At 43.9% G+C, this 23,477-nt stretch overlaps 1 protein-coding gene across 4 annotated transcripts in view; it reads left to right on the top strand.

The window, feature by feature from the left end:
- Positions 1–23,477, top strand: part of LOC134337716 (multiple epidermal growth factor-like domains protein 6) — a 456,826-nt gene that overhangs the window by 291,871 nt on the left and 141,478 nt on the right. For all 4 annotated transcript variants that reach the window (XM_063032924.1, XM_063032923.1, XM_063032922.1 and 1 more), the window contains one exon: positions 13,691–13,813. In XM_063032924.1, coding sequence (XP_062888994.1) covers positions 13,691–13,813 — 123 coding nt within the window. The remainder of the gene's footprint in view (positions 1–13,690; positions 13,814–23,477) is intronic.

Here is a 23,477-nt window from a genome sequence, read left to right as displayed (position 1 = left end):
AGCCAGCGGGCTTTCATTACTGTGCACTTAACTGATTACCATGGCCCAGAACTAATTAGATGTTTTACAAGCATATGGAAACACAGCCGGCAGAAGTGAATATATTCCGAATAAGGTGTCCGCTTGACCCAATGGGAAGCACCCTCTCTCATTTCATAGAAAGTTGTGGGTACTGAGGACATAATTTAGACTGACCTGGCCAGTCTGGAGTTAAGGGATTGCTCCACCATTTGGATAAAACGTTAAACCTCAGGCTGATCTGCCTGTTAATGTAGGCATTAAATATTCTGCAGTCTGATTCAGAAGAGTGCTTGTGGTGTCTTGACCAATTTTACTCCTCAAACAAACTTAATTAGTCTGTAATTGATCTCATTTGCTGAATGTGTGACTGAGCTGGGACATCTCCGCTTACAAAGCAGTAACGAACAAATTTAAAAACTTAACTACGAACTGCAGAATGGTCTGGAACACTTAAACATTCTCTCTTCTTTCTGTAACCTGTTGCCTTTGTCAAGTAATTAACTTACCAACACCTAGTTCTTTGAGCCATTGTGTATAATCTAACCTAAATCTCCACTGAAAACAAATGATCATTTTCGTTTTTGTATTACGATATTACGAGGAAATTTGACACTTGTACATGATGTAGTGCTGGCCTTTCTTCTTGAACTACTGCAATCTATTTGGTGAGAGTGTTCCCATTTTTGATAATGTAGGGTTGCTATAGTTGTATAATCCCCTGGGCCCATTAGCCATCAAGGAGATTATATTAGATCACTTGTATAGTCAGATGTTGAAACTTCACTGGTGATGTTGCCAATCTTGTGATTCCAGTGGGAAAACTCCCAGGAAAAAGGAGCACAGGGGCTGCACCACAATGTTAGTAATGTAGCAACATCCTAACATGTGTATCCCTCACCTGTCCCTCCACTGTCAGAGATGGTGTGCACACAGTTCCAGTCTTGGCAGAACAGGCACCCCTTCCATTTTCCAGAGAAGATTTATACCATTGTATGCCATTCCTGACATTTTAATTCCGTGTCACCTCCAGACCCAAACTTTTCTCTTCAAAGGCTTTCCAAATTCCACTTCCTGTAAACTCGAGTTCAAAAGCCACACTCCCTTATCCCCACTTGTCCCATTTGCCTTCCACCTGAGCTGTCTGGTACATTTGCATTCCACATGCCCTCACTCCAAGTTCAAGAACGCTGATTCTAATATTTAGTTGAAGTTCAGCTCTACTAGTCATAAGATAAGTTAACAAACATCTCATGAGCAACTGGAGTACAGTACAATGAGGAGGAATAAGAGATAGAAAATATCATCTAGACATAGTGGCCAAGAAAATGTCGTAATCAAGTATGTTAACATTGCCTGGGGTTAAGATACACTGTCACAGGCAGACACCTAATGCTGAGACAACATTTTAAACCTTACTTCTAATACCACTGACCAGTGGCTATGCAGACTAAAACCCAATATGCATTAAATTAGAAAGGCATGTTGTGTCTTTATCAAGTACAATATCAGTCTGGTTTGACTCTCACTTGCTAAGCGATTGGATAGAGAAACCAAAATGTAATATCCTCAGTCTTTAAACAAGTTTAAAATTATTTGTTTATAATTATAAGGCTCTGATGATATATTTTAAAGTGACAAGACAGCCACATTTTAGTTCAACATGCTGACTGTTGCAAAACTTCACATCCATCTACGTTATTGTTTGGAAAAAAATATCACAAGAGAGTGTTGTTGATGTACTTTTACGGCAGCTCCCAGCTCTACAGCATAAAAGTGATAAATAAGAGAAACCTAGTCATTCAGGTGCAGTAGAGAAACTGGCTGTAGACCCAGCACGGAGCTGAACTGAGTAATCCTGAGCCTGTGTGAACCAGGCCGACAAATGGCAGACCTGGATTTCACGGTGCCCTCAGGGTCTGCTGGGGAGACAGCTGGTGTGAGATCAGAATTAGTAAAACCATTGCACACCATCTTTCAGATGGTCAGGTTTACTCCAGATTAATTCAGTATATTACGTTATTATGCCTCTTGACTTGCTATGTTTGTCCAGCATTTGCAGTGTGTGTTGCTCACGATTTCCAGCATCTGCAGAATCTTGTATTTACATTATGTCGTTTGTTCTAAACCCTCGCTGCTTTATTAGGCACACCTGTGCACCTGCTTGTTAATGCAAATATCCAATCAGCCAATCACGTGGCAGCAACTCAATGCATAAAAGCATGCAGACATGGTCAAGAGGTTCAGTTGTTGTTCAGACCAAAGATCAGAATGGAGAAGAATTGTGACTTTGACTGTGGAATGATTGTTGGTTTGAGTATCTCTGAAACTGCTTAGCTCCTGGGATTTTCATGCACAGCAGTCTCTAGAGTTTACAGAAAATCAAGCAAACAAAAAAATTCAGTGAATGGCATTTCTGTTGGTGAAAACGCCTTGTTAATGAGAAAAGTCAGGGAAGAATGGCCAACGACAGTAACTCAAATAACTACATGTTAGAGCAGTGGTGTATAGACAAGCTTCTCTGAACTCACATGTCAAACCCTTAAGCGGATGGGCTACAGCAGCAGAAGACCACAACCATATACTCAGTGGCCTCTTTATTAGTTTGCTCATCCCCAGATGCCCTTGAGAACGTGCTAGCACCGCAGGAATCTTTTGACAGTACTCTCACAGTGCTATTAGGAAGCATTTGCAAGAAGGAAGTGCAAGAAACTTTGTCTTTGAACTTTGAAACATCGATCTTTATTCCTCTCCGTAGATGCTGTCTGAACTGGTAAACATTACCCCTTTCTAATGCAGGAGGGCCAGAATGAAATGCTCAGTATTGTTAACTAATGTCTTGAAATTAAGGCTGTGAGTCCTGATTGGATACATTTTGAGTACTCATTCAAGAGCCCTCTCAGTCATACCCTATTCACCTTCTCCTACATCTTTATAACAAATAGACCAGATTGTACTAGTGTATAATTCCTTCATTGTTAATTCCACCAATTGTCCAGTGTTTCAAATGTCACAGAATGACAGGCCCACAGCTGTGAAGGCCACTTAGCACTTTGTGCCTTTACCAGCTCTTTGTAAGAGCTATCCAATGAATCCCACTTTTCCTTGAGAATTTATCCATTTACCTTTCGAAAGTTACAGGTGAATCTAGCTTAGCAGCCCTTCAGGCAGAGCGCTCCAGATCGATGGTTTAATGTTTGAAATCTAAAGTTTCATGGTTGTCTCATGCTCAGACCTGAGCTCTGCTGATTATTCACCAATATGATGTGCTCAAAGACAAGAGAGTTACCCATTGAGGTACATTTGGGAATTACCTGGGCTGCGAAATTTACGAAGACTACTCATTTGGTATAGTGTTCTCTGTAGTCGATGGGCACTCCTTCCTTGCAAATGCTACCTACTAGCACTGTGGGAGTGCTGTCAAGGGATTCCTGCAGTACTGGAAGGCAGCACTTGGGGAGGGGTAATAAATGCTAGCCTTGTTAGTTATGTCCAGATTTCAGAACTGAGTAAAAAAGATCATCAGGGTGGCACGGTGGGGGTGGGGGGTAGCGTAGTGGTTAGTATAAGTCTTTATAGTACAGGTGATGGGGTTCCATTCCCACTGCTGCCTGTAAGGAGATTGTATGTTCTCCCTGTGATCACATGAGTTTGCTCCCACAATCCAAAGACGTACCAGCTGGTAGTTCATTAGTCATTGTAAATTGTCCTATGATTAGGCTAGGGGGATAATCGAGGGTAGCTGGGCAATGCTGCTCGAAGGGCCTGTTTTTAAAAACCTGACCTTGGTCCCAACAGCTTCACTTCTTTCTTTCTTCCGGTCTTGCTGTGGTTAACATTCCAGAGGAACCACTGCAACCCAATGTCTCTCCCAAGTCCAGAAGTGTGTATCTCGATTTCATTAGAGGGCAAGCGGAGTAGGACACGGGGATGGGGCCAGGAATACTGTTGAGGAACTGGACCCTGTTGCCACCCAAGGTTAACCAAGCACGTCTTCGTTTCCCCTCTCTGCACCCCTCCAAACCTGGGTTCCTGGATAGGAACTAAATCCTGCATATTTCCTTGCTTGGAATGAAACGGTGATTAAAAGAATCAAATTATGGGGACGTTACAAGGTTATACAGACTTGGCTTGTAGCACCTTGAGCAGAGAATATGAAGAAGTGATCTCACGAAAATATTAAAAGAATTTGATACAGAAGAAATAGAGAAACTGTTTTCACTGGGAAGAATGGGAAGAAGCCTTCAGTTAAGGTCCTTGAGCCTGCCTCCTCTCTATTCAGTCAGCGACATCATTACTTCTATTTACTTTTGAATCATCTTCTATTTTTCTTTCCGCAATAAAAATCTCAAGTTTCATTTATGGCCAGAATTCACAAGCTCTAGTGCTTATCCTGGTTCTGGAGTTCGACCAGTTCAGCTCTAATTTTAAGCTTATGTGCCTTAATTCTCTATTCATCTCCATGTCTGCTTATCACCAAGCCTTGCACAGTCCCTGTTTAGTATTCCTTCTGGGATTTGCCACGCATCCCAGAGGCCCTGGCCAGAGTATCACCTTATAAATTAGCATAAAATGCTCCAAAGTGTTCATTTCCAAGTATGTGCTCAAAAAGAGAAGAATTAAAGGCATAGTCCTTCCTCTAGGTTCTTTGAGGTGTAAGGAGAATCAGTGTATTGGAACTTTCTCTTTCAATATTTTTATTAGTTTCTACATATAAGAATACAGAGTACAAGAAGATATATATAAAAAATCAAAAAATGATAAAATAATACCAAATATATTAGAATCACACTTGCACATTACCCTATTTTCATGTAAATTAAACTAAATCGTAATATTGAAATGTAATAATTTTATTATACAGAAAAAAATCTAAACCCACTACCAAGATCAAAGCTGTTTGATAAAGAAAGGAAAAAAGAAAAAAAATCCTTATCATAAGGTGAAATACGTTATTAGCCACCATTTGTACTTTAACAGCAAGTCAAAGGTTTTGAAAATACAGTAGTTCAGAAATGGTCCCTACAGTGTTTGAAAGTCTTGGCTAGATTCAGAAATTGGACAACGGGTCTTCTCTAAATTGAAGCACGACATAACATCACGTACCCACTGAGCATGAGTAGGCGGAACGACATCCTTCCATTTCAACAAGATCGCCCACCAAGCTATAGGAGAAGTAAAGGCCAAGATGTGCAAATCGGGAGTCTCCAAAATAATATTTTTTCCTCCAACAATACCAAATAAGGCAGTCAAAGGGTTAGGCTTAAATTGTGTGTTGAAGCTTTGATCCAGATGAAGGGTAGCAACTGGAAAGTCAACTGCCTGTTTCCCTCCTTAGATGCTACTTGACCCATTGAGTTCCTCCAGCACTTTTCTGTTTCGCTTTATGTCTTAAAAATAACTTGATTTGTGGCAACAGAGGTATGTAAATGCACTGAGGCTTTGTAAGACATTTGTTGGACCGCACTTGGGGTGTCGTGAGCAGTTTTGGGCCCCTTATCTAAGAAAGGATGTGCTGGCTTTGGAGAGGTCCAGAGGAGGTTCACGACAGTGATCACGTGAATGAAAGGGTTAACGTATGGGGAGTGTTTGATGTCTCTGGGCCTGTACTCGCTGGAGTTTAGTAGAATGAAGGGGGATCTCATTGAATCCTATTGAATATTGAAAGCCCTAGAGAGAATGGATGTGGAGAGGATGTTTCTGATAGCGGGAGTGTCTAGGACAAGAGGGCACAGCCTCAGTATACAAGGATGAGAAGCAGGACCTCAATGGTAGTAATCTTGGGATTACTGCCTGTGCCACGTGACAGTGAGTATAGGAATAGAATGAGGTGGAGGATAAATGTGTGGCTGAGGGATTGGAGCAGGGGGCAGGGATTCAGATTTCTGGATCATTGGGACCTCTTTTGGGGCAGGTGTGACCTGTACAAAAAGGACGGGTTGCATTTGAATCCGAGGGGGACCAATATCCTGGTTTGGGAGAGTTTAAACTAGAATTGCTGGCGGGGTGGGAACCGAACTGAAGAGACGGAGGAAGGGGTGGTTGGCTCACAAACAGAGAAAGCCTGTAGACAGTGCGAGAGGGAAGATAGCAGGTGATAGAGAAGGGATGTGCTCAGACCAATGGTTTGAGATGTGTCTATTTTAATGCAAGGAGTATTATGAACAAAGTGGATGATCTTAGAGTGTGGATCAGTTCTTGGAGCTGTGATGTTGTGGCCATTACAGAGACTTGGATGGTTCAGGGGCAGGAATGGTTACTTAGAGTGCCAGGCTTTAGATGTTTCAGAAAGAACAAGGAGGAAGGCCAGAGAGGTGGGGACGTGGCACTGCTGATCAGAGATAGTGTCACGACTGCAGAAAAGGAGGAAGTCATGGAGGGATTGCCTACTGAGTCTCTGTGGGTGGAAGTTAGGAATAGGAAGGGGTCAATAACTCTTCTGGGTTTTTTTTATAGACCACCCAATAGTAACAGGAAGATCGAGAAGCAGATAGGGAGACAGATTCTGGAAAAGTGTAATAATAACAGGGTTGTCGTGGTGGGAGATTTTAATTTCCCATATATTGATTGGCATCTCACTAGAGCAAGGGGGTTAGATGGGGCGGAGTTTGTTAGGTGTGTTCAGGAAGGTTTCCTGACACAATATGTAGATAAGCCTACAAGAGGAGAGGCTGTACTTGATCTGGTATTGGGAAATGAACCTGGTCAGGTGTCAGATCTCCCAGTGGGAGAACATTTTGGAGATAGTGAACACAATTCTAACTCCTTTACCACAGCGTTGGAGAGGGATAGGAACAGACAAGTTAGGAAAGTGTTTAATTGGAGTAAGGAGAAATATGAGGCTATCAAGCAGGAACTTGGAAGCAAAAATTGGGAACAGATGTTCTCAGGGAAATGTACAGCGTAAATATGGCAAATGTTCAGGGGATATTTGTGTGTTCTGCATAGGTACGTTCCAATGAGACAGAGAAAGAATGGTAGGGTACAGGAACCGTGGTGTACAAAGGCAGTTGTAAAACTAGTCAAGAAGAATAGAAAAGCTTATGAAAGGTTAAAAAAACTAGTTAATGATAGAGATCTAGAAGATTATAAGGCTAGCAGGAAGGAGCTTAAGAATGAAATTAGGAGAGCCAGAAGGGGTCATGAGAAGGCCTTGGTGGAAAGGATTAAGGAAAAACCCAAGGCATTCTACAAGAATGTGAAGAGCAAGATGATAAGATGTGAGAGGATAGGACCAATCAAGTGTGGCAGTGGAAAAGTGTATACGGAACCAGAGGAGATAGCAGAGGTACTTAATGAATACTTTGTTCCAGTATTCACTACGGAAAAGGATCTTAGTGATTGCAGGGTTGACTTAGAGCGGACTAAAAAGCTTGAGCATATAGATATTAAGAAAGAGGATGTTCTGGAGCTTTTGGAAAGCATCAAGTTGGATAAGTCGCTGGAACCAGTTGAGATGTACCCCAGGCTACTGTGGGTGGCAAAGGTGGAGATTGCTGAGCCTCTGGTGATGATCTTTGAATCATCAGTGGGGACAGGAGAGGTTCCAGAGGATTGGAGGGTTGTGGATGTTGTTCCCTTATTCAAGAAAGAGAGTAAAGAAAGCTTAGGAAATTATAGACCAGTGAGTATTACTTCAGTAGTTGGTAAGTTGATGGAAAGATCCTGAGAGGCAGGAATTACTAGTGGGGTACCGCAAGGCTCAATGCTGGGACCCCAGTTGTTTACAATATATATTAATGACTTAGATGAGGGAATTAAATGCAGCATCTCCAAGTTTGTGGATGACATGAAGCTGGGTGGCAGTGTTAGCTGTGAGGAGGATGCTAAGAGGATACAGGGTGACTTGGATAGGTTAGGTGAGTGGGCAAATTCATGGCAGATGCAATTTAATGTGGATAAATGTGAGGTTATCCACTTTGGTGGCAAAAACAGGAAAACAGATTATTATCTGAATGGTGGCCGATTAGGAAAAGGGGAGGTGCAACGAGACCTGGGTGTCATTATACACCAGTCATTGAAAGTGGGCATGCAGGTACAGCAGGCGGTGAAAAAAGCGAATGGTATGCTAGCATTTATAGCAAGAGGATTCAAGTACAGGAGCAGGGAGGTACTACTGCAGTTGTACAAGGCCTTGGTGAGACCACACCTGGAGTATTGTGTGCAGTTTTGGTCCCCTAATCTGAGGAAAGACAATCTTGCCATAGAGGGAGTACAAAGAAGGTTCACCAGATTGATTCCTGGGATGGCAGGAGTTTCATATGATGAAAGACTGGATCAACTAGGCTTATACTTGTTGGAATTTAGAGGATTGAGGGGGAATCTTATTGAAACGTATAAAATCCTAAAGGGATTGGACAGGCTAGATGCAGGAAGATTGTTCCCGATGTTGGGGAAGTCCAGAACGAGGGGTCACAGTTTGAGGATAAAGGGGAAACCTTTTAGGACCGAGATTAGGAAAAACTTCTTCACACAGAGAGTGATGAATCTGTGGAATTCTGTGCCACAGGAAACAGTTGAGGCCAGTTCATCGGCTATATTTAAGAGGGAGTTAGATATGGCCCTTGTGGCTAAAGGGATCAGGGGGTATGGGGGGAAGGCTGGTACAGGGTTCTGAGTTGGATGATCAGCCATGATCATACTAAATAGCGGTGCAGGCTTGAAGGGCCGAATGGCCTACTCCTGCACCTATTTTCTATGTTTCTATGTTTCTATTATGAAATTTGAAGAGGCATAATATGATTAGGAGTAGTCAGCATGGCTTTTTCAACAGCAGGTCATTCCTTACAAGCCCGACTGAATTTTTTGAGGATGTGACTAAACACATTGATGAAGGTAGAACAGGAGATGTAGTGTATATGGATTTTAGCAAGGCATTTGACAAGGTACCCCATGCAAGGCTTATTGAGAAAGTAAGGAGGCATGGGATCCAAGGGGATATTGCTTTGTGGATTCAGAATTGGCTTCCCACAGAAGGCAAAGAGTGGTTGTAGACGTGTCATATTCTGCATGGAGGTCGGTGACCAGTGGTGTGCCTCAGGAAGCTGTTCTGGGACCCCTTCTCTTCGTGATTTTTATAAATGACCTGGATGAGGAAGTGGAGGGATGGATTTGTAAATTTGCTGATGACACAAAGGTTGGGGATGTTGTAGGTAGTGTGGAGGGTTGTCAAAAGTTACAGTGGGACATCGATAGGATGCAAAACTGGGCTAAGAAGTGGCAGATGGAGTTCAAGTGTGAGGTGGTTCATTTTGGTAGGTCAAATATGATGGCAGAATATAGTATTAATGGTAAGACTCTTGGCAGTGTGGAGGATCAGAGGGGTCTTGGGGTCCGAGTCGATAGGACACTCAAAGCTACCGCGCAGGTTGACTCTTTGGTTAAGAAGGCATACGGTGCATTGGCCTTCCTCAACCGTGGGATTGAGTTTAGGAGCTGAGGTGTAATGTTGCAGCAATATAGGACCCTGGTCAGACCCCACTTGGAGTACTGTGCTCAGTTCTGGTCGCCTCACTACAGGAAGGATGTGGAAACCATAGAAAGGGTGCAGAGGGGATTTACAAGGATGTTGCTGGATTGGGGAGCATGCCTTATGAGAATAGGTTGAGTGAACTTGGCCTTTTCTCCTTGGAGTGATGGAGGATGAGAGGTGACCTGATAGAGGTGTATAAGATGATGAGAGGCATTGATCGTGTGGATAGTTAGAGGCTTTTTCCCAGGGCTGAAATGGCTTACTCGAGAGGGCACAGTTTTGAGGTGCTTGGGAGTAGGGACAGAGGAGATGTCAGGGGTAAGTTTTTTACACAGAGAGTGGTGAGTGCATGGAATGAGCTGCCAGCGATGGTGGTGGAGGCGAATATGATAGGGTCTTTTAAGAGACTCCTGGATAGGTACATGGAGCTTAGAAAAATAGAGGGCTATGGGTAACCCTAGGTAATTTCTAAAGTAAGGACATGTTCAGCACAACATTGTGAGCTGAAGGGCCTGTATTGTGCTGTAGGTTTTCTATGTTTCTATGTTCTATGACTCTTTAGAACAGAAATGGTGAGGAATTTCTTTAGCTAGAGAGTGTGGCAAAGCTAAACATAAACCAGAACAAAACAATTGCCGCGAGCCTATGATCACTATGGAGTTGTTACCCTTGTATTACGTGCCCTAAGCTCCAATGAAATGATTGTTCCAAAGTTACCATAATACACAAAATAAACACACAACACAGAATACAAACCAGATAGAAAACAGATACCTGGCTCCTACAATACTTAAAGTGAAGGTTGATAGATTAGTAAGGGTGTCAATGTTTTCAGAGGGAGGCAGGAGAATGGAGTTGAGAGGGAGAATAAATCAGCCATGTTGGAATGGTGCAGCAGATGTGATGGGCTGAATAGCCTAATTCTGCTCCTATCTCTTATGGTCTTATTGTATATATAGTAGCCAATTTCTGTGGCAAGAGAAGATTTGGATGGGTTTGTTGAAAAAGAAGTTTTTAGTTACATTCCTATGTTATTTAAAGACAATATCCTGCCACAGGCACCTCAAGACCCAGACACTGGGTATTGGGAGAGGGTGCATTTTGTTCTCAGTACCTCCGTCCAAGCCTCTCTCCAGCACCTAAGTGAGAAAGAGGGAAAAACAGGTGCTGAGCAGAAGACAAAGTTGCACTCTGAACTTTTAATTCTCAAGTTTAGCCCACAAGACCCAAGGCATCGTATATCATTCAAGAGACCCTATGTGATCAAAGGCCTAGATCGTTGGGATGTGGAGAGGATGTTTCCTATAAGGGTTTTAATCTGTTCCAGATCAGGACCCATGGAAGGGTGTCAAGGGGAGAACAGCTAGGATCCAGTGGGCAGATGGTGTGGAGAAGAGCTGGGATGGTAGTCCAGATGAAATTAAATCCTGATGCCTGAGATGTGTTGTGAATGTGGGTTAGGTTGGGTGAGGAGGGGAATCAATACTGAATGGTCAGGTCAGGAGTCAGTCACCCAGTGTGACTGGGGGAAGCAGACATATATTGACATCTATTCTGGGGGCTTGTCAGAGAGGTCTGGATGGAGTTCTTCGGGAAGGAGGTTAGAGTTGGCAGTGTGGCTGTATTGAGGGGGGAGATCATTGGGGATGTGGTTATCATCATAATTATAGATGGCGAAGGGCACGTAGGTAGGCTTCTATGTTAGCTGGCCAATCTATCTGCAGTGGGAACCCAGCGATGGAAGGAACAGTGAAGCAGGCCCCACAAACACAGCAAGGGATGCGTTTCCACAGGACAGTAATATATCAGCTAAGGTCATGGAGGTGGAGATCAGACTATTGGATGCTTCTGGTCACATAGAGTAGACTGAGAACCTGGAAGGAAAACCTACAGTACTGTGCAAAAGTCTTAGGGACGTATGTATAGCTTGGGTGCCTAAGACTTTTACATGGGACTGTAGTAATTTTATGTATTGCACTGTACTACTGCCATATAAAAACAAATTTCATGACATATGTGAGTGATGATAAACCTGATTCTGATATGGGTCTCTATTGAGGACTGAGAGTGGGAAGGGGACAGGGACAGGGAGAGGGGGAATCATGATTGGGAAAAGGGGAAGGAAGAGGGGAGGGAGCAGGAAGCACCAGAGAGACATTATATATATATACACACACACACCTAAGACTTTTGCAAACTACTGTGTAATTTGGCATTGTAAAGTACTTAAGTCAATTTCAATAAAAAACAAAAACATAATCCAATTACTAATCTCTTGTACCTTCCCGAACAGGATAGTGCAAAGGGAGCTTTACCCTTCATCCATCTTGTGCAATAACCTACCCTGGCCGTGTTGGATAGGACAATGGAGAGGGAGGTTTGTTCTGTATCTAATCTCAGCAGTACTGGCATTGAATTTTATGACTTAATGAACAGGAGGTTTTGAGTCCTAACACTGGATCAGTGAAATAGAAATGGTTCAATCTCCCAATACTAGAACCAGTTCAGTAAACCTCCTTACAAACTAAGACCGAGAAACAGTCAATGTGCAAAAGAAGACAAACTACGAATACAAAAAATAATTAACATGAGTTGTAGAGTCTTTGAAAGTCAGCCCATAGGTTGATCAGGACTGATATAGGGTCTCGGCCCACAACGTTGACTCTATTCCTCTCCATACATGCTGCCTGATCTGCTGAGTTCCTCCAGCATTTTGTGTGTGTGTGTGTGTGTGTGTATGTGTGTTACTCTGGATTTCCAGCATCTGCAGAATCTCTTGCGTTAATGTTTACCAGCCACTTAACACAGGTCCAATGGAACTGTGTTTTTAATCCTCTTGGTCTCACTTCACACGAATATATCAGCAGAGTGCAGCAGCTCTGCCACGTGTTGGTTGATGCCGTCAGTGCTTGGGCAGAGAGTTTCGTTGTACATCGTATATATTTGGACTCCTCAGATCTTGGCTTTTATGGAAATAAGAGCATGTGCTGGCTTTCAATTCCTGCAGGATTTTGCTCACTGGTTTTGAGAGCTGCAAGTCCAGCCAGTTGTTGCTTTATCATTATGGGATTTGCTGCACTGGAACAAACTAAATCTCTGCAGCCTGGCTAGTTTACCCAGAAAATAAGTACTGAGCAGCTCTGGAGAAAGAACAGAGAGGTCAATGTATTATTGTCAGAGCCGTGTATGTCTCACAGTCAGATGTGTCTTGGAACCAATATACAGCACTGTGCAGAGGTGTTAGGCAGATATATATAGCTAGGGTGCCTAAGACGTTTGCACAGGACTGTGTATGTCACCATGGATCAGACAAGAAGTTTGTAAATCTGGCGGGAGCAAAGGATGTAGGGAATGGAGAATGTGGAGTGCAGTGGGAGGGGCGTGGGACAGGTGGCAGAAAAGGAATGCCAGGGGCGGGAGGGGGCTGGCATGAGAACACTCAGCCCTGAGACACCAGGCAAGGGGATTTGATTTTGCACAATTGGTTTACTGATCATTACAGTATGTCTCTCTGGTGCTTCCCGCTCCAACCCCTCTCCCTTCTTCTTTTCCCAAACATGATTCTCCTCTCCCTGCCCCCTTCCCACTCTCAGTCCACAATAGAGACCCATATCAAAATCAGGTTCATCATCAATCACATACGTTGTAAAATTTGTTTTTTCTTTTGGTGGAAGCATTACAGAGCAATACATTAAATTACTACAGTACTGTGCAAAAGTGTTAGGCACCTTAGCTATATATACAAGAGAAAATCTGTAGATGCTGGAAATCCAAACAGTACACACAAAACGCAGAAGGGTCTCAGCCCGAAACGTCAACTGTGGTGTTTTTCCACAGATGCTGCCTGGCCTGCTGAGTTCCTCCGGCATTTTGTGCGTGCTAGCTACATATATGTGCCTGAGGCTGCTGCACAGGATTGTAGGTCTGACACCGGTATGGGTTATCACAAGTATATCTAACACTGATGACAGTGTGTCACTGATATTAATTGGATGTGAGGATAATTAGCCTGGCATAGACTATTAATATTGACGACTAGTACAGACCTATTCATGAGCGCCTGAATGGATCTGGTAAGGCCACAAGAACTTATCAGCCTTGCCCTGTCCAATGTTCAAGGCATTCTATCCTGTATGCAATGACCAGTTCTCGTCATAGTGACTCACAATTAATTTTCTCCTCTCTCTCTGATCTCTGCAGATGTGGACGAGTGTCAAGTCCACAATGGAGGTTGTCAGCACAAATGCGTGAATACCCAGGGGTCGCATTACTGTGAGTGTAAACCAGGCTTCCGACTCCACATCGATGGCCGCACCTGTATCGGTGAGTATTGCACTCTGACTGGAGAGTCTCTGGGGTACTGCCGAAGGCCATGCAGACTATTCCTGTTTCCATGGGGATCTGCAGCTACTATCTCTGCTCTGCATGCTGGGAACCCGCACACCTTCATGAGCAACGCCCACAAAACCCAGCCAGGTCAGGCAACATCTACGGGAGGAATATGCAGTCGAAGCTGCCGGGCCGAGAGCCTTCATCAGGACTGGAAGAGAAGGGGAAAGAAGCCAGAATAAGAAACTGGTTGGAGGGCAAGGAGGACTAGCTTATGAGGGATGCTATCATGAGTACCCTTCTGTCTGCTGCTGGTGTGATGTTGTGCTATCCTTGGCGCTATTTTGTCTGGTTTTCCTTGTTAATATCCTCATGAATTATCACCCTGTCTGGACCCTCACCCATCAAATATTCCATCACCTCTTATTTGCCAGCCCAGCTGACATTTAGTATCAATTCCTGAACCCCTATCCTTACCTTTAAACATCTACCAGAACCCACACTCTCTATTACACCGATCTCCCTCCGTTCTGACATGGACTGTGTCTTATCCCCTGACCTAAGTGCTTTATCACCAAAGTCCATTCTATTAGTCTCACAATGTTTCCTCCTACTGTTCTGCTTCATAATATTTTCTAACATGCTATTTACCCCAGTTCCTGATTTTATCACTTCTTTATCCTGCCACTCCTTAATGTCCATTTTCTGTGCTTTGTGTGGAAATTTGCTTTGATGTGACCACTGACTGGCTGTTAGCTGAGATTGCACTATTCCTTCCAAATGATGGTTTTCATGGCCCCTTTCCTAAAGCCCCCTCAGTCCCCTTGTGCTGTGGTCCTCTGCCTCTTGTCCATCTTTAGGTCTTCCAGAAATCCCTCTTTCTCTGTTCACAAAGTTTAGTCTTATCTCTGTTGTCAAGCTGTAAACCTTTCATTCTTTATACCTACAGTACTGTGCAAAAGTCTTAGGCACATATATATAGAGCCAGGGTGACTAAGACTTTTGCACAGTGCTGTATTTGTCGATGTGGAGTGGAGAGCAAGTTTGTAAAAGTGGAGGGAGCAAAGAATGTTGGGAATAGTGAGGGTGGAGCGTCGAGGGACAGGTGGCAGAGAAGGAGTGCCAGGCATGGTGCGTGTGCAGACACACCCAGTCCTGAGACGCCAGGCAACATCATTTGATTCCAAACAATTTGGTTTATTGATCCTTACAAAGAGTCTCACTTGCGCTACCCACTCCCTCTCCTCTCCCTTCCCCTTTTCCCAGACCCGATTCCCCTCTCCCTGCCTTTTTCCCACTCTCAGCCCATAATAATGTCTCCTATCAGAATCAGGTTTACCATCACTGAGGCATCCTAGCTATATGTATGCGCCTAAGACTTTTGCACAGTACTGTATGTGGGCTTGAAACTACACCCCTTGCTTTATTCCACTTGTTAGGCTCACCTTATTTTCAGTGAGCAGTGCTAATTTTAATGATTACCTGGTGTCTCACTGTTAGTCCAAGTCAGAGTTAGGTAGTCACGTATAGTCCTAACCTCCTGACCCATGATCCCTGCCATCTACAAACATGGGCTTGTGACGATACTTCAGGAAGAGATATATTGGGAGGGTGTGAGGCGGCGAATTGGGAGCTGTTTCCTATGAAGCAAAAGGACCAGCAAGGATCGATTAGCCTGAAAGGATGAGGCCCGTGCTCTAAGGTTCTGTGTAACTCTGTGTGTGCTTGTTTGAAAATGTTTGAAATTACTGGTCATCTTTAAATTATGCTGTTTTTGCAGTTCAGTTGCTGAATAGTGACATTGATTTTGAATGTGCACTTTGAATTATTGCAGAGTAAACACAATCCTCACGTCGTCTTGCCAAGGGTGATTGAAAAGGTTGTTAAGGCTCCCCCATTTATCACTGTTGACTCTGAGAGGAGCTGTGCTGAAAACAATTGCACCCACTCAGAGGAAAACTTCTCCTGACCCCAAGCACTCTTGTCTGTCACATTGAGGGCTTGTTCCTGGTGGGTTGGCAGGCACAGTATTGACCTCTTGCCTCTGGTATTGAGTGCAATTATGTCAGCAATAGAACTTGTTGTGATTGAGGAGGAAATGTCTGGAAGATACAACTGAGACTGAATAAATGCACAATGTTTTAATATAGTAACTATACACTGGAATAAGCCCAGTGAGCACTGAATGTGGGCCAAAGCTAACTTTGGATCCTAATCATGCTTCTGACCTGTTTCAGATGATCCTGTTATTAGGGAGATGCAAGAGACTGCAAATCCTGGAATCTGGAATGAAAAACCATACTGCCGGAGGAAATCAGCAGGTCAAGTGACGTCTGTAGAGGCAAAAGGGTGGGCAACATTTCAGGATGAGATCTTGTATCCGAGTGCAGGATCTCAACTCAAAAGGTTGACCAGCCCTTTACTTGCACAGATGCTGATTGACCTACTGACTCCCTCCAGTAAGTTTGGTTTTTAATCCTGGTATTAATAACGACTGAATTAAACAGGACTTAAAATCTTCATACCAGTTCCTTTGCAGAAATTTAGAGCAGCTACAGGAGCAAATTGGGTCTGTTCTACCTCAAGCACATTGGAACCCAAAATCAGACACTGAGTTGCCTGGAACTCTGCAGCAGAAAACATCACAACCGTTGCCTTTTCCTGAACGTAACTGCTAGATTTCTTTGCAGAAAGTTGAGATATGGGAACCAAGTTCATTGGGATGGATTAACCCTGTAACATACCTGCCAACTTTGTGAATTTCCGCTCATGTTGATACTAAAAATTAAATGAAGAACCGTAAATTGTAACTGGAAGTACAGGACTTTCAGAACATGTAGATCTATAAACTGCCCAACATCTTTATCCAAGACGTTGGCCCAGTGGGAGATGATTTTGTTCTCAGAATTGGAAGATTGTTAGTTCAACCATGTTCTAGGCATTCGAACAGCAAATCCAAAGGATTCTCTGGTCCAGCACTGAGAGAATGCCTTGGACTGGAAATTTATGTCATCTGCCCTGTCAGGTGGATGTAAAACGGTCCATGACAACTTTTTGAGGAAGAGTGGCCTAGTTCTTCCTAATGCTCCAGCCAATATTGAACCTCCAAACAGCACTTTAGCAACTTTCTCCTGTGAGAAGGTCAGGAATTGGGTCTTCACCCAACTTGTTAGCAAATGAAGCATTTTGCTCTAGCGGTCATCAGCACGTAAATATAATTGTGAAGAAAGCACTGCAGCGCCTGTGCTTCCTTTGGAGTTTATGGAGATTCAACATGACATCTAAAACTTTGCAAAACTTCCATAAATGTGTGATGGAGCGTATATTGACTGGCTGCACCTCAGCCTTGTGTGGAAACATCAATCCTCATATGGAAAGTCCTACAAAAAGTAGTGGATATGGCCCAGTCCATCATGGGTAAAACCCTCCCCCACCACTGAGCACATCTACATGAAATACTGTTGCAGGAAAGTGGCATTCATCAGCAGGGACCCCCACCACCCAGGACATGCACGCTTCTCGCTGCTGCCATCAGGAAGAAAGTGAAAGAGTCACAGGACTCACACAAGAACAGTTGCTACCCCTCAGCCATCAGGCTCTTGAACCAAAGAGGATAATTTCACTCAACCTCACTTGTCCCATCATTGATATGTTCCCACAGCTAATTGGCTCACTTTCAAGGACTCTTCATCTCATGTTCTCAATCCTTATTGCTTATTTATTTATTTATATTATTTCTTTCTTTTTGTATTTGCAGCATGTTGCCTTTTGCACACTGACTGAACACCCAAGTTGGAGCAGTCTTTCATTGATTCTGTCATGATTATTATTCCATAGATTTATTGAGTATGCCTGTAAGAAAATAGTCTCAGGATTGTATATAGTGACATATATGTATTTTGATAATAAATTTATTTTGAACTTCGAACTTTGAACTCTTAGACAACCATCAGGCATGGTCTATGTGTGTTTATCCCGGTGTTAAGACACTGTGTGTTCCGGTGCGATCCTGACATACGTATGTATCAAAGCCACTATGAGGCAGGCGTGTGTGTGTGTGTGTGTGTGTGTGTGTGTGTGTGTGTGTGTGTGTGTGTCTGTGCGTGTGTATCAATCCCAGTATGAAGCCAGTATTTGTATATGACATTGGTGTGCAAATCAAAGGAAATGTATTTGTCAGTTCTGGTGTTAAACTGGTGTATATTCATGAAGATGGTGTGTGTTGCAATGCTTTGTGTGCGTGACTCCGGTGTGATGATGTGTGTGTCTGAAACCCTGGAGTGAAGCTACTGGGATGGTGGAGGCCTGAATGAGTGAGGGGAAGATCAACGAGCAAAGAAAGTTGCCAGAGGATTCTGTGCTGAGCTTCCCGCAGTTCCTATGAGAAATGCAGGAAGAATTGTTGGACTAGAGTGCTCATATTCCCCCTTCCCTGCTCTGCTTCTGGTCTTAATAAATATTTGGACTGCTGAGAGATGAAGCATGAAATTTGCTGATCCCTGTAATTGAAGACCTTCAGGAGATAAACATTCTTGAAATGTTTGGCTGATGTAAAGATGCCTTCAGTGTGACAGGTGGGCACCAGACCACTGGCTGCACATTCCCAGCCGTGTACACAGAGCCTCGGGGATCTAGAGATTCACGGTGCACAGGAGACGTGCACCCAGTGGACTGGAATTGGTACTGACAGGTTACTTGGGATGTGGGAGAGGCAAGAGAAGGAAGATTGGCTAAAATACAGTACTCTGTAGAAGTCTTAGGTGTATGTATAAAAACTCATGACATATGTATTTGATGATAAACCTGATTCTGGTAGGAGTTTCCGTTGAGGATTAAGAGTGGGAAGGGTGGCAGGCAGAAGAGAATCATGGCTGGGAAAATGAGAAGGGTGAGGGGAGGGAGCAGGAAGCACCACAGAGATATTCTGTAATGATCAATTGTTTGGAATCAAATCCCCTTGTCTGATATCTCAGGACCTGGTGCTTATGTACCTGTGCCAACCCTCACACCTGGTACTCCTTCTCTGCCACCTGTCCCTCACCCTTCCTGTGGCGCTGCAACCTCGCCATTCCCAACATCCTTTGCTCCCACCAGATTTACAAACTTGCTCTCATTGGCAAACATAGTACTGTGCAATAGTCTTAGACATCCTGGCAATATATATGTGCCTATCACTTTTGCACCATATTGGAGGTTTACAATCATGGAGGCTCATTGATATACATTGCATAGCACTGTATATTCCAGTGGATGGACTGCCACAGAGAAAAATGTAAGAACAACGATTTTCTGGTGGGTTTATAACACTCTAGATATTCATCTGGCATTTCCCAAAGCTGCATCCATCGCCAGGGACCGCACCCCCCCCCCCAAACCAGCATCCAGGTCATGATCTCTTCTCACTGCTGCCATCGGGAAGGAGGTTCAGGGGCCTTAGGTTCTACACCACCAGGATCAGGAACAGTTATTACCCTTCAGTCACCAGGCTCCTGAACCAGTGTGGATAACTTCACTCGCCTCATCACTGAACTGATCCCACAACCTATGGACTCACTTTCAAGGGTTCTACAACTTATGTTCTCAATATTATTTATTTACTGTTTATTTATTATTATTTGCCTTTTTTTGTATTTGCAGTTGTCAGACTTTGTGTGTAGCTTATCATTGATTCTGTTGTATTTCTTTGTTCTATTGTGAATGCCCACAAGAAAATGACTCAGGATTGTATAGGGTGACATTAATACGTACATTGAGACTAAATTTATTTCACACTTCTCAGCTTGAGCTATCGTGCATCCTGCTCGTGAGCTTGATGTTTCTTCTGCATTAAAATCACGTACCTATTCCTTGGGCAACTTCCCGTCAGAAGCATTGTCTAAATTTTGGAGAACTTTGAGTGCACCTAGAAATTGTGCATGCTATGCTGGCAGTGACCCTTGTTTTTTTCCCCCACCCCCGGATAACTCAATCTTCACAGTGTATTGTTAGACTGGGAGTCCACCAGGGTTAGTTCTGCATTTACTTTCTTTTCCCGAGCTCACCCTCTATTCAGCTCAGGCCTTCTGCTCTTCCCCCTCCAGTCAATAGACAATAGGTGCAGGAGTAGGCCATTTGGCCCTTCGAGCCAGCACCGCCATTCACTGTGATCATGGCTGATCATCCACAATCAGTATCCAGTTCCTGCCTTATCCCCATATCCTTTGATTTCGCTATGTTTTAGAGCTCTATCCATCTCTTCCTTGAAAACATCCAGAGACTTGGCCTCCACTGCCTTCTGGGGCAGAGGATTCCACATATCCACCACTCTCTGGGTGAAAAAGTTTTTCCTCAACTCCGTTCTAAATGGCCTTCCCCTTATTCTTAAACTGTGGCCTCTGGTTCTGGAGTCATTCTGACCCTCTGAGCTCTTAGAGACCCTTATATCATTGTCTCCTTGTTTCAGCCACCACCCAACCCTGCCTTACACATACTCACTGACCCAGCAAACAGCACGCCCGTCATCTAATTGCTAACCTGAACTCAAGCCCTCATTAGACCTATGGTGTACCATTTCTTAATAGGTGCTGTGCATAAAATAAGCTACTTTTAGAACAAGCCACGGGTCAGACTTGGATCTTCCATCACAATACACTATGCGCTCAGAAGTTTACTGGTAAGGAAACTCAGCTCCTCTGTGCCCTTTCAGAGTCAGAATTATACAAACTCCTTGACCAATTAAGTCCAACAACCACCCATTATCCCACACTATTATCCTGCTTTAGTCCTATTCTGCAGACAGTACCACTAAGTGAACATAGATTCTATCTACCAGCAAAACTAGGGATTTAAAAGTTCTAAGTATATTTATTATCAAAGTGGTGGTGGTTGGCACCTGTTCCGTCTCAAAGGACATTGGGTGAAGATGATCATCATCACAAGCCTGGATGGAAGGTATGGAGATCCTGAGATGCCTAGTCACCATGATCCACCTCTCAGCCTCACCAGTGTGGCTTGGCACCGGCTTGGTTGCAGGAGCTGCCGGAAGGATGTTCGATGACGTCTAGCTGCCTTAGAGGCTCCACTCTGGATCTGCTGGTCTGCGTTCTTGCCTGAAGGCATTGTCTCTCCTGAAGCTGCCCACAAGGCAGTGGGGCTATTTACCCATAGCTGGGGATCTAGTTCATGAGCACCAGGGTGTGTCCACACACCGGTGGGCCTGTGTGCCATGTGTGCAGAGGACAGACCTCCTCCCTGTCCTCTAGTTCAGCCTGAATCCGAAAGAAGTTCGGTTTCTGTGTATCACCAGCAAGGAGGCACTACATGAGGCTTGCTATGTACTGGCAGGGAGAGACTTACACATTCAGCTCTCCTGTTCGTAAGACTGCTAGCCAGCGGAGGAAGCTGAAAGCAAGAGTGACAAGCACTACCCACTACACTACCACGCTAGACACATAACAACAGCCATTTTGACACTGTACAACCTTGCAATTCATCTTCGTGCAGGCAGCCACAAAACAAAGAAACAGCGCAGAACCTGTTTAAAGAAAACTCCCACACAACAAGACCATCTAATGTGTGGAAAAAGAACAAATCACGCAAATAACAAAAAGCAAACAAATAACACACAGACTTTTAAACGTCAAGCTGCAGCTTCCCCAAATGTGAGCCCACAGCCACAAGTCCCTGAGGCGAGTGAAGCCAGACCAGGAGCCGATGACCGTGAGTCACTCAGTTCAGCATTGTGTTGGTGGCTGCAGGCCTTAACCACAGAGCTAGTTTCATGCTGAAGCTCCTCAGTCAAATCTCGCAAATATTAAAGTGTTTCAGCGCAGAGGATATTAAACTACAGTTGAATGTGAGGCCAAGGCCATTGAATCTTGCAGCAGGCTACCCAAGGCTACTGCACCTTTTGCCCACAGCGGTGAGTGGGCAAAACACTAGCTGCTATGCTACATGCTGTCCCACTGTAATTATTTACAGTGGCCAATTAACCTACAACTTCTGACTTTCTTGGGATATGGCAGGTTACCACACTCTCCTTGAGCATCCATCATCAAAGATCCTCACCACCCAGGCCATGCTCTTTTCTCACTGCTGCTGTGTCAGAAAGTACAAGAGCCTCAGGACTCGCACCACCACGTTCAAGAACAGTTACTACCCCTCAACCATCAGGCTCTTGAACAAAAGAGGATAATTACACTCATCTATTGAGGTGTTTCCACAACCAATGATCTCACTTTAAGAACTCTTTTTCTTGTTATGTTATGCTCATTTTTTATTGCTATTTATTTATATTTGCATTTGCACAATTTGTTGTCTTCTGTTCTTTCCATTGATCCTGTTTACAGTTACTATTCTATAGATTTGCCGAGTATGTCCACAGTAAAATAGAATTTCAGGGCTGTATATGGTGACCTATAATAATAAATTTCACTTTGAACTTTGGATATGGAGGGAGACTGAAGCATCTCAAGCGTTATGTAACTCATGCTGTCAACGTATGTCTGTGACTTGGACTTTTTTTTGAGCTTGCAGACAGATGTTAGGCTGCAGGAAGCCAGAAATGAAGTCACACATAGTATTCAAAAGGGTCAGTATCTGATCTACTCTCATAGTGGGCTGTGGGCAAAGAAAATGCCAGAACGCTCTCTGAGTCTCATCCAGGAACCTTTGGGCGCTGCCTCTTTCCTTGCGTGTCTGTGAGACATTGTTCTGTAAACAGCTGTTGGTTTTGGATTCGCACACTCTCCCAGTTCTGTGAAGGGTGAGTGATGAGAGCAAAATGGAAGAAGGGGTAGCCACGGCCGAGGATTGAAGTTGGGCTGATATTCCTCAGGTGAACAGCCGAACAACTCTGCGACTGTCTTCATGCTCTGTCTTCATTTGTGACAACCCCTGATTCATCACCACGTAGTATGTTCTTCTCTGCCACAGGTGTTTAGGGCAGCAACAAGGTCCTCCCTCTCTGTCCATGCCCACTCAGATGTAGAAGAATTCTTTTTTGCTATTTCCGTAACAGTTTTGTTTTACTAATCAGGGTTGTTAGCCCTGAGCTCAACCCCCCCAAACCTGGAGGACTGGTGGGCGACTCTTAGTCTGGCCTCGACCCTTTGACCTGTTTGGCATGGGTGACCCTACCAAGAGCCAAAGCATAAAGCCGTAAAGCCCTGACCCCAGACAGCATAATTGTCTGGGTCATTGTGGCACGCAAGCCTCCAAACCATGATAAGGCTGTGGTCCCCTTGGAGGCCTGTCTGACCATGATACTGGGTTTTTGCCAGCAATGTTTTCCCACACTTAATGATATTGGATGCCATACCGATCTAATCCTACGATGTTGTAAGAATCCAAGCATTCCTACTGCATCACAGGCCATCCCTTGCCACCTTCTCCAGTTACAATCATTATTGTAGTTAAGGTGCCACTTCTTTTTCTCTTTGGCCTGATTTCCATCTTTCATTTTTTATTTCTATAGGCTCTACTTATGTCTTACAGTTGCCAAAATCAATTTCCGAAAATAGTTTTCAATTCTATAATAAATATTCTGGCCCTTTGTTCCGTTGATTGAAATTGAGCTGTTGTTTAAAAAGATCAACTTCAGACTCGCTGCAGTGATGTACTTGCATATTTTACAAATGATCTCTGGCCAGGCTTCCATAAGCTCTAACTGTACTGGATT

This window comes from Mobula hypostoma, chromosome 25 (assembly GCF_963921235.1).
Source record: "Mobula hypostoma chromosome 25, sMobHyp1.1, whole genome shotgun sequence".
NCBI lineage: Eukaryota > Metazoa > Chordata > Chondrichthyes > Myliobatiformes > Myliobatidae > Mobula > Mobula hypostoma.
Note: the sequence above shows the minus strand (reverse complement) of the source record. Positions and strands in the feature narration are given on the sequence as shown.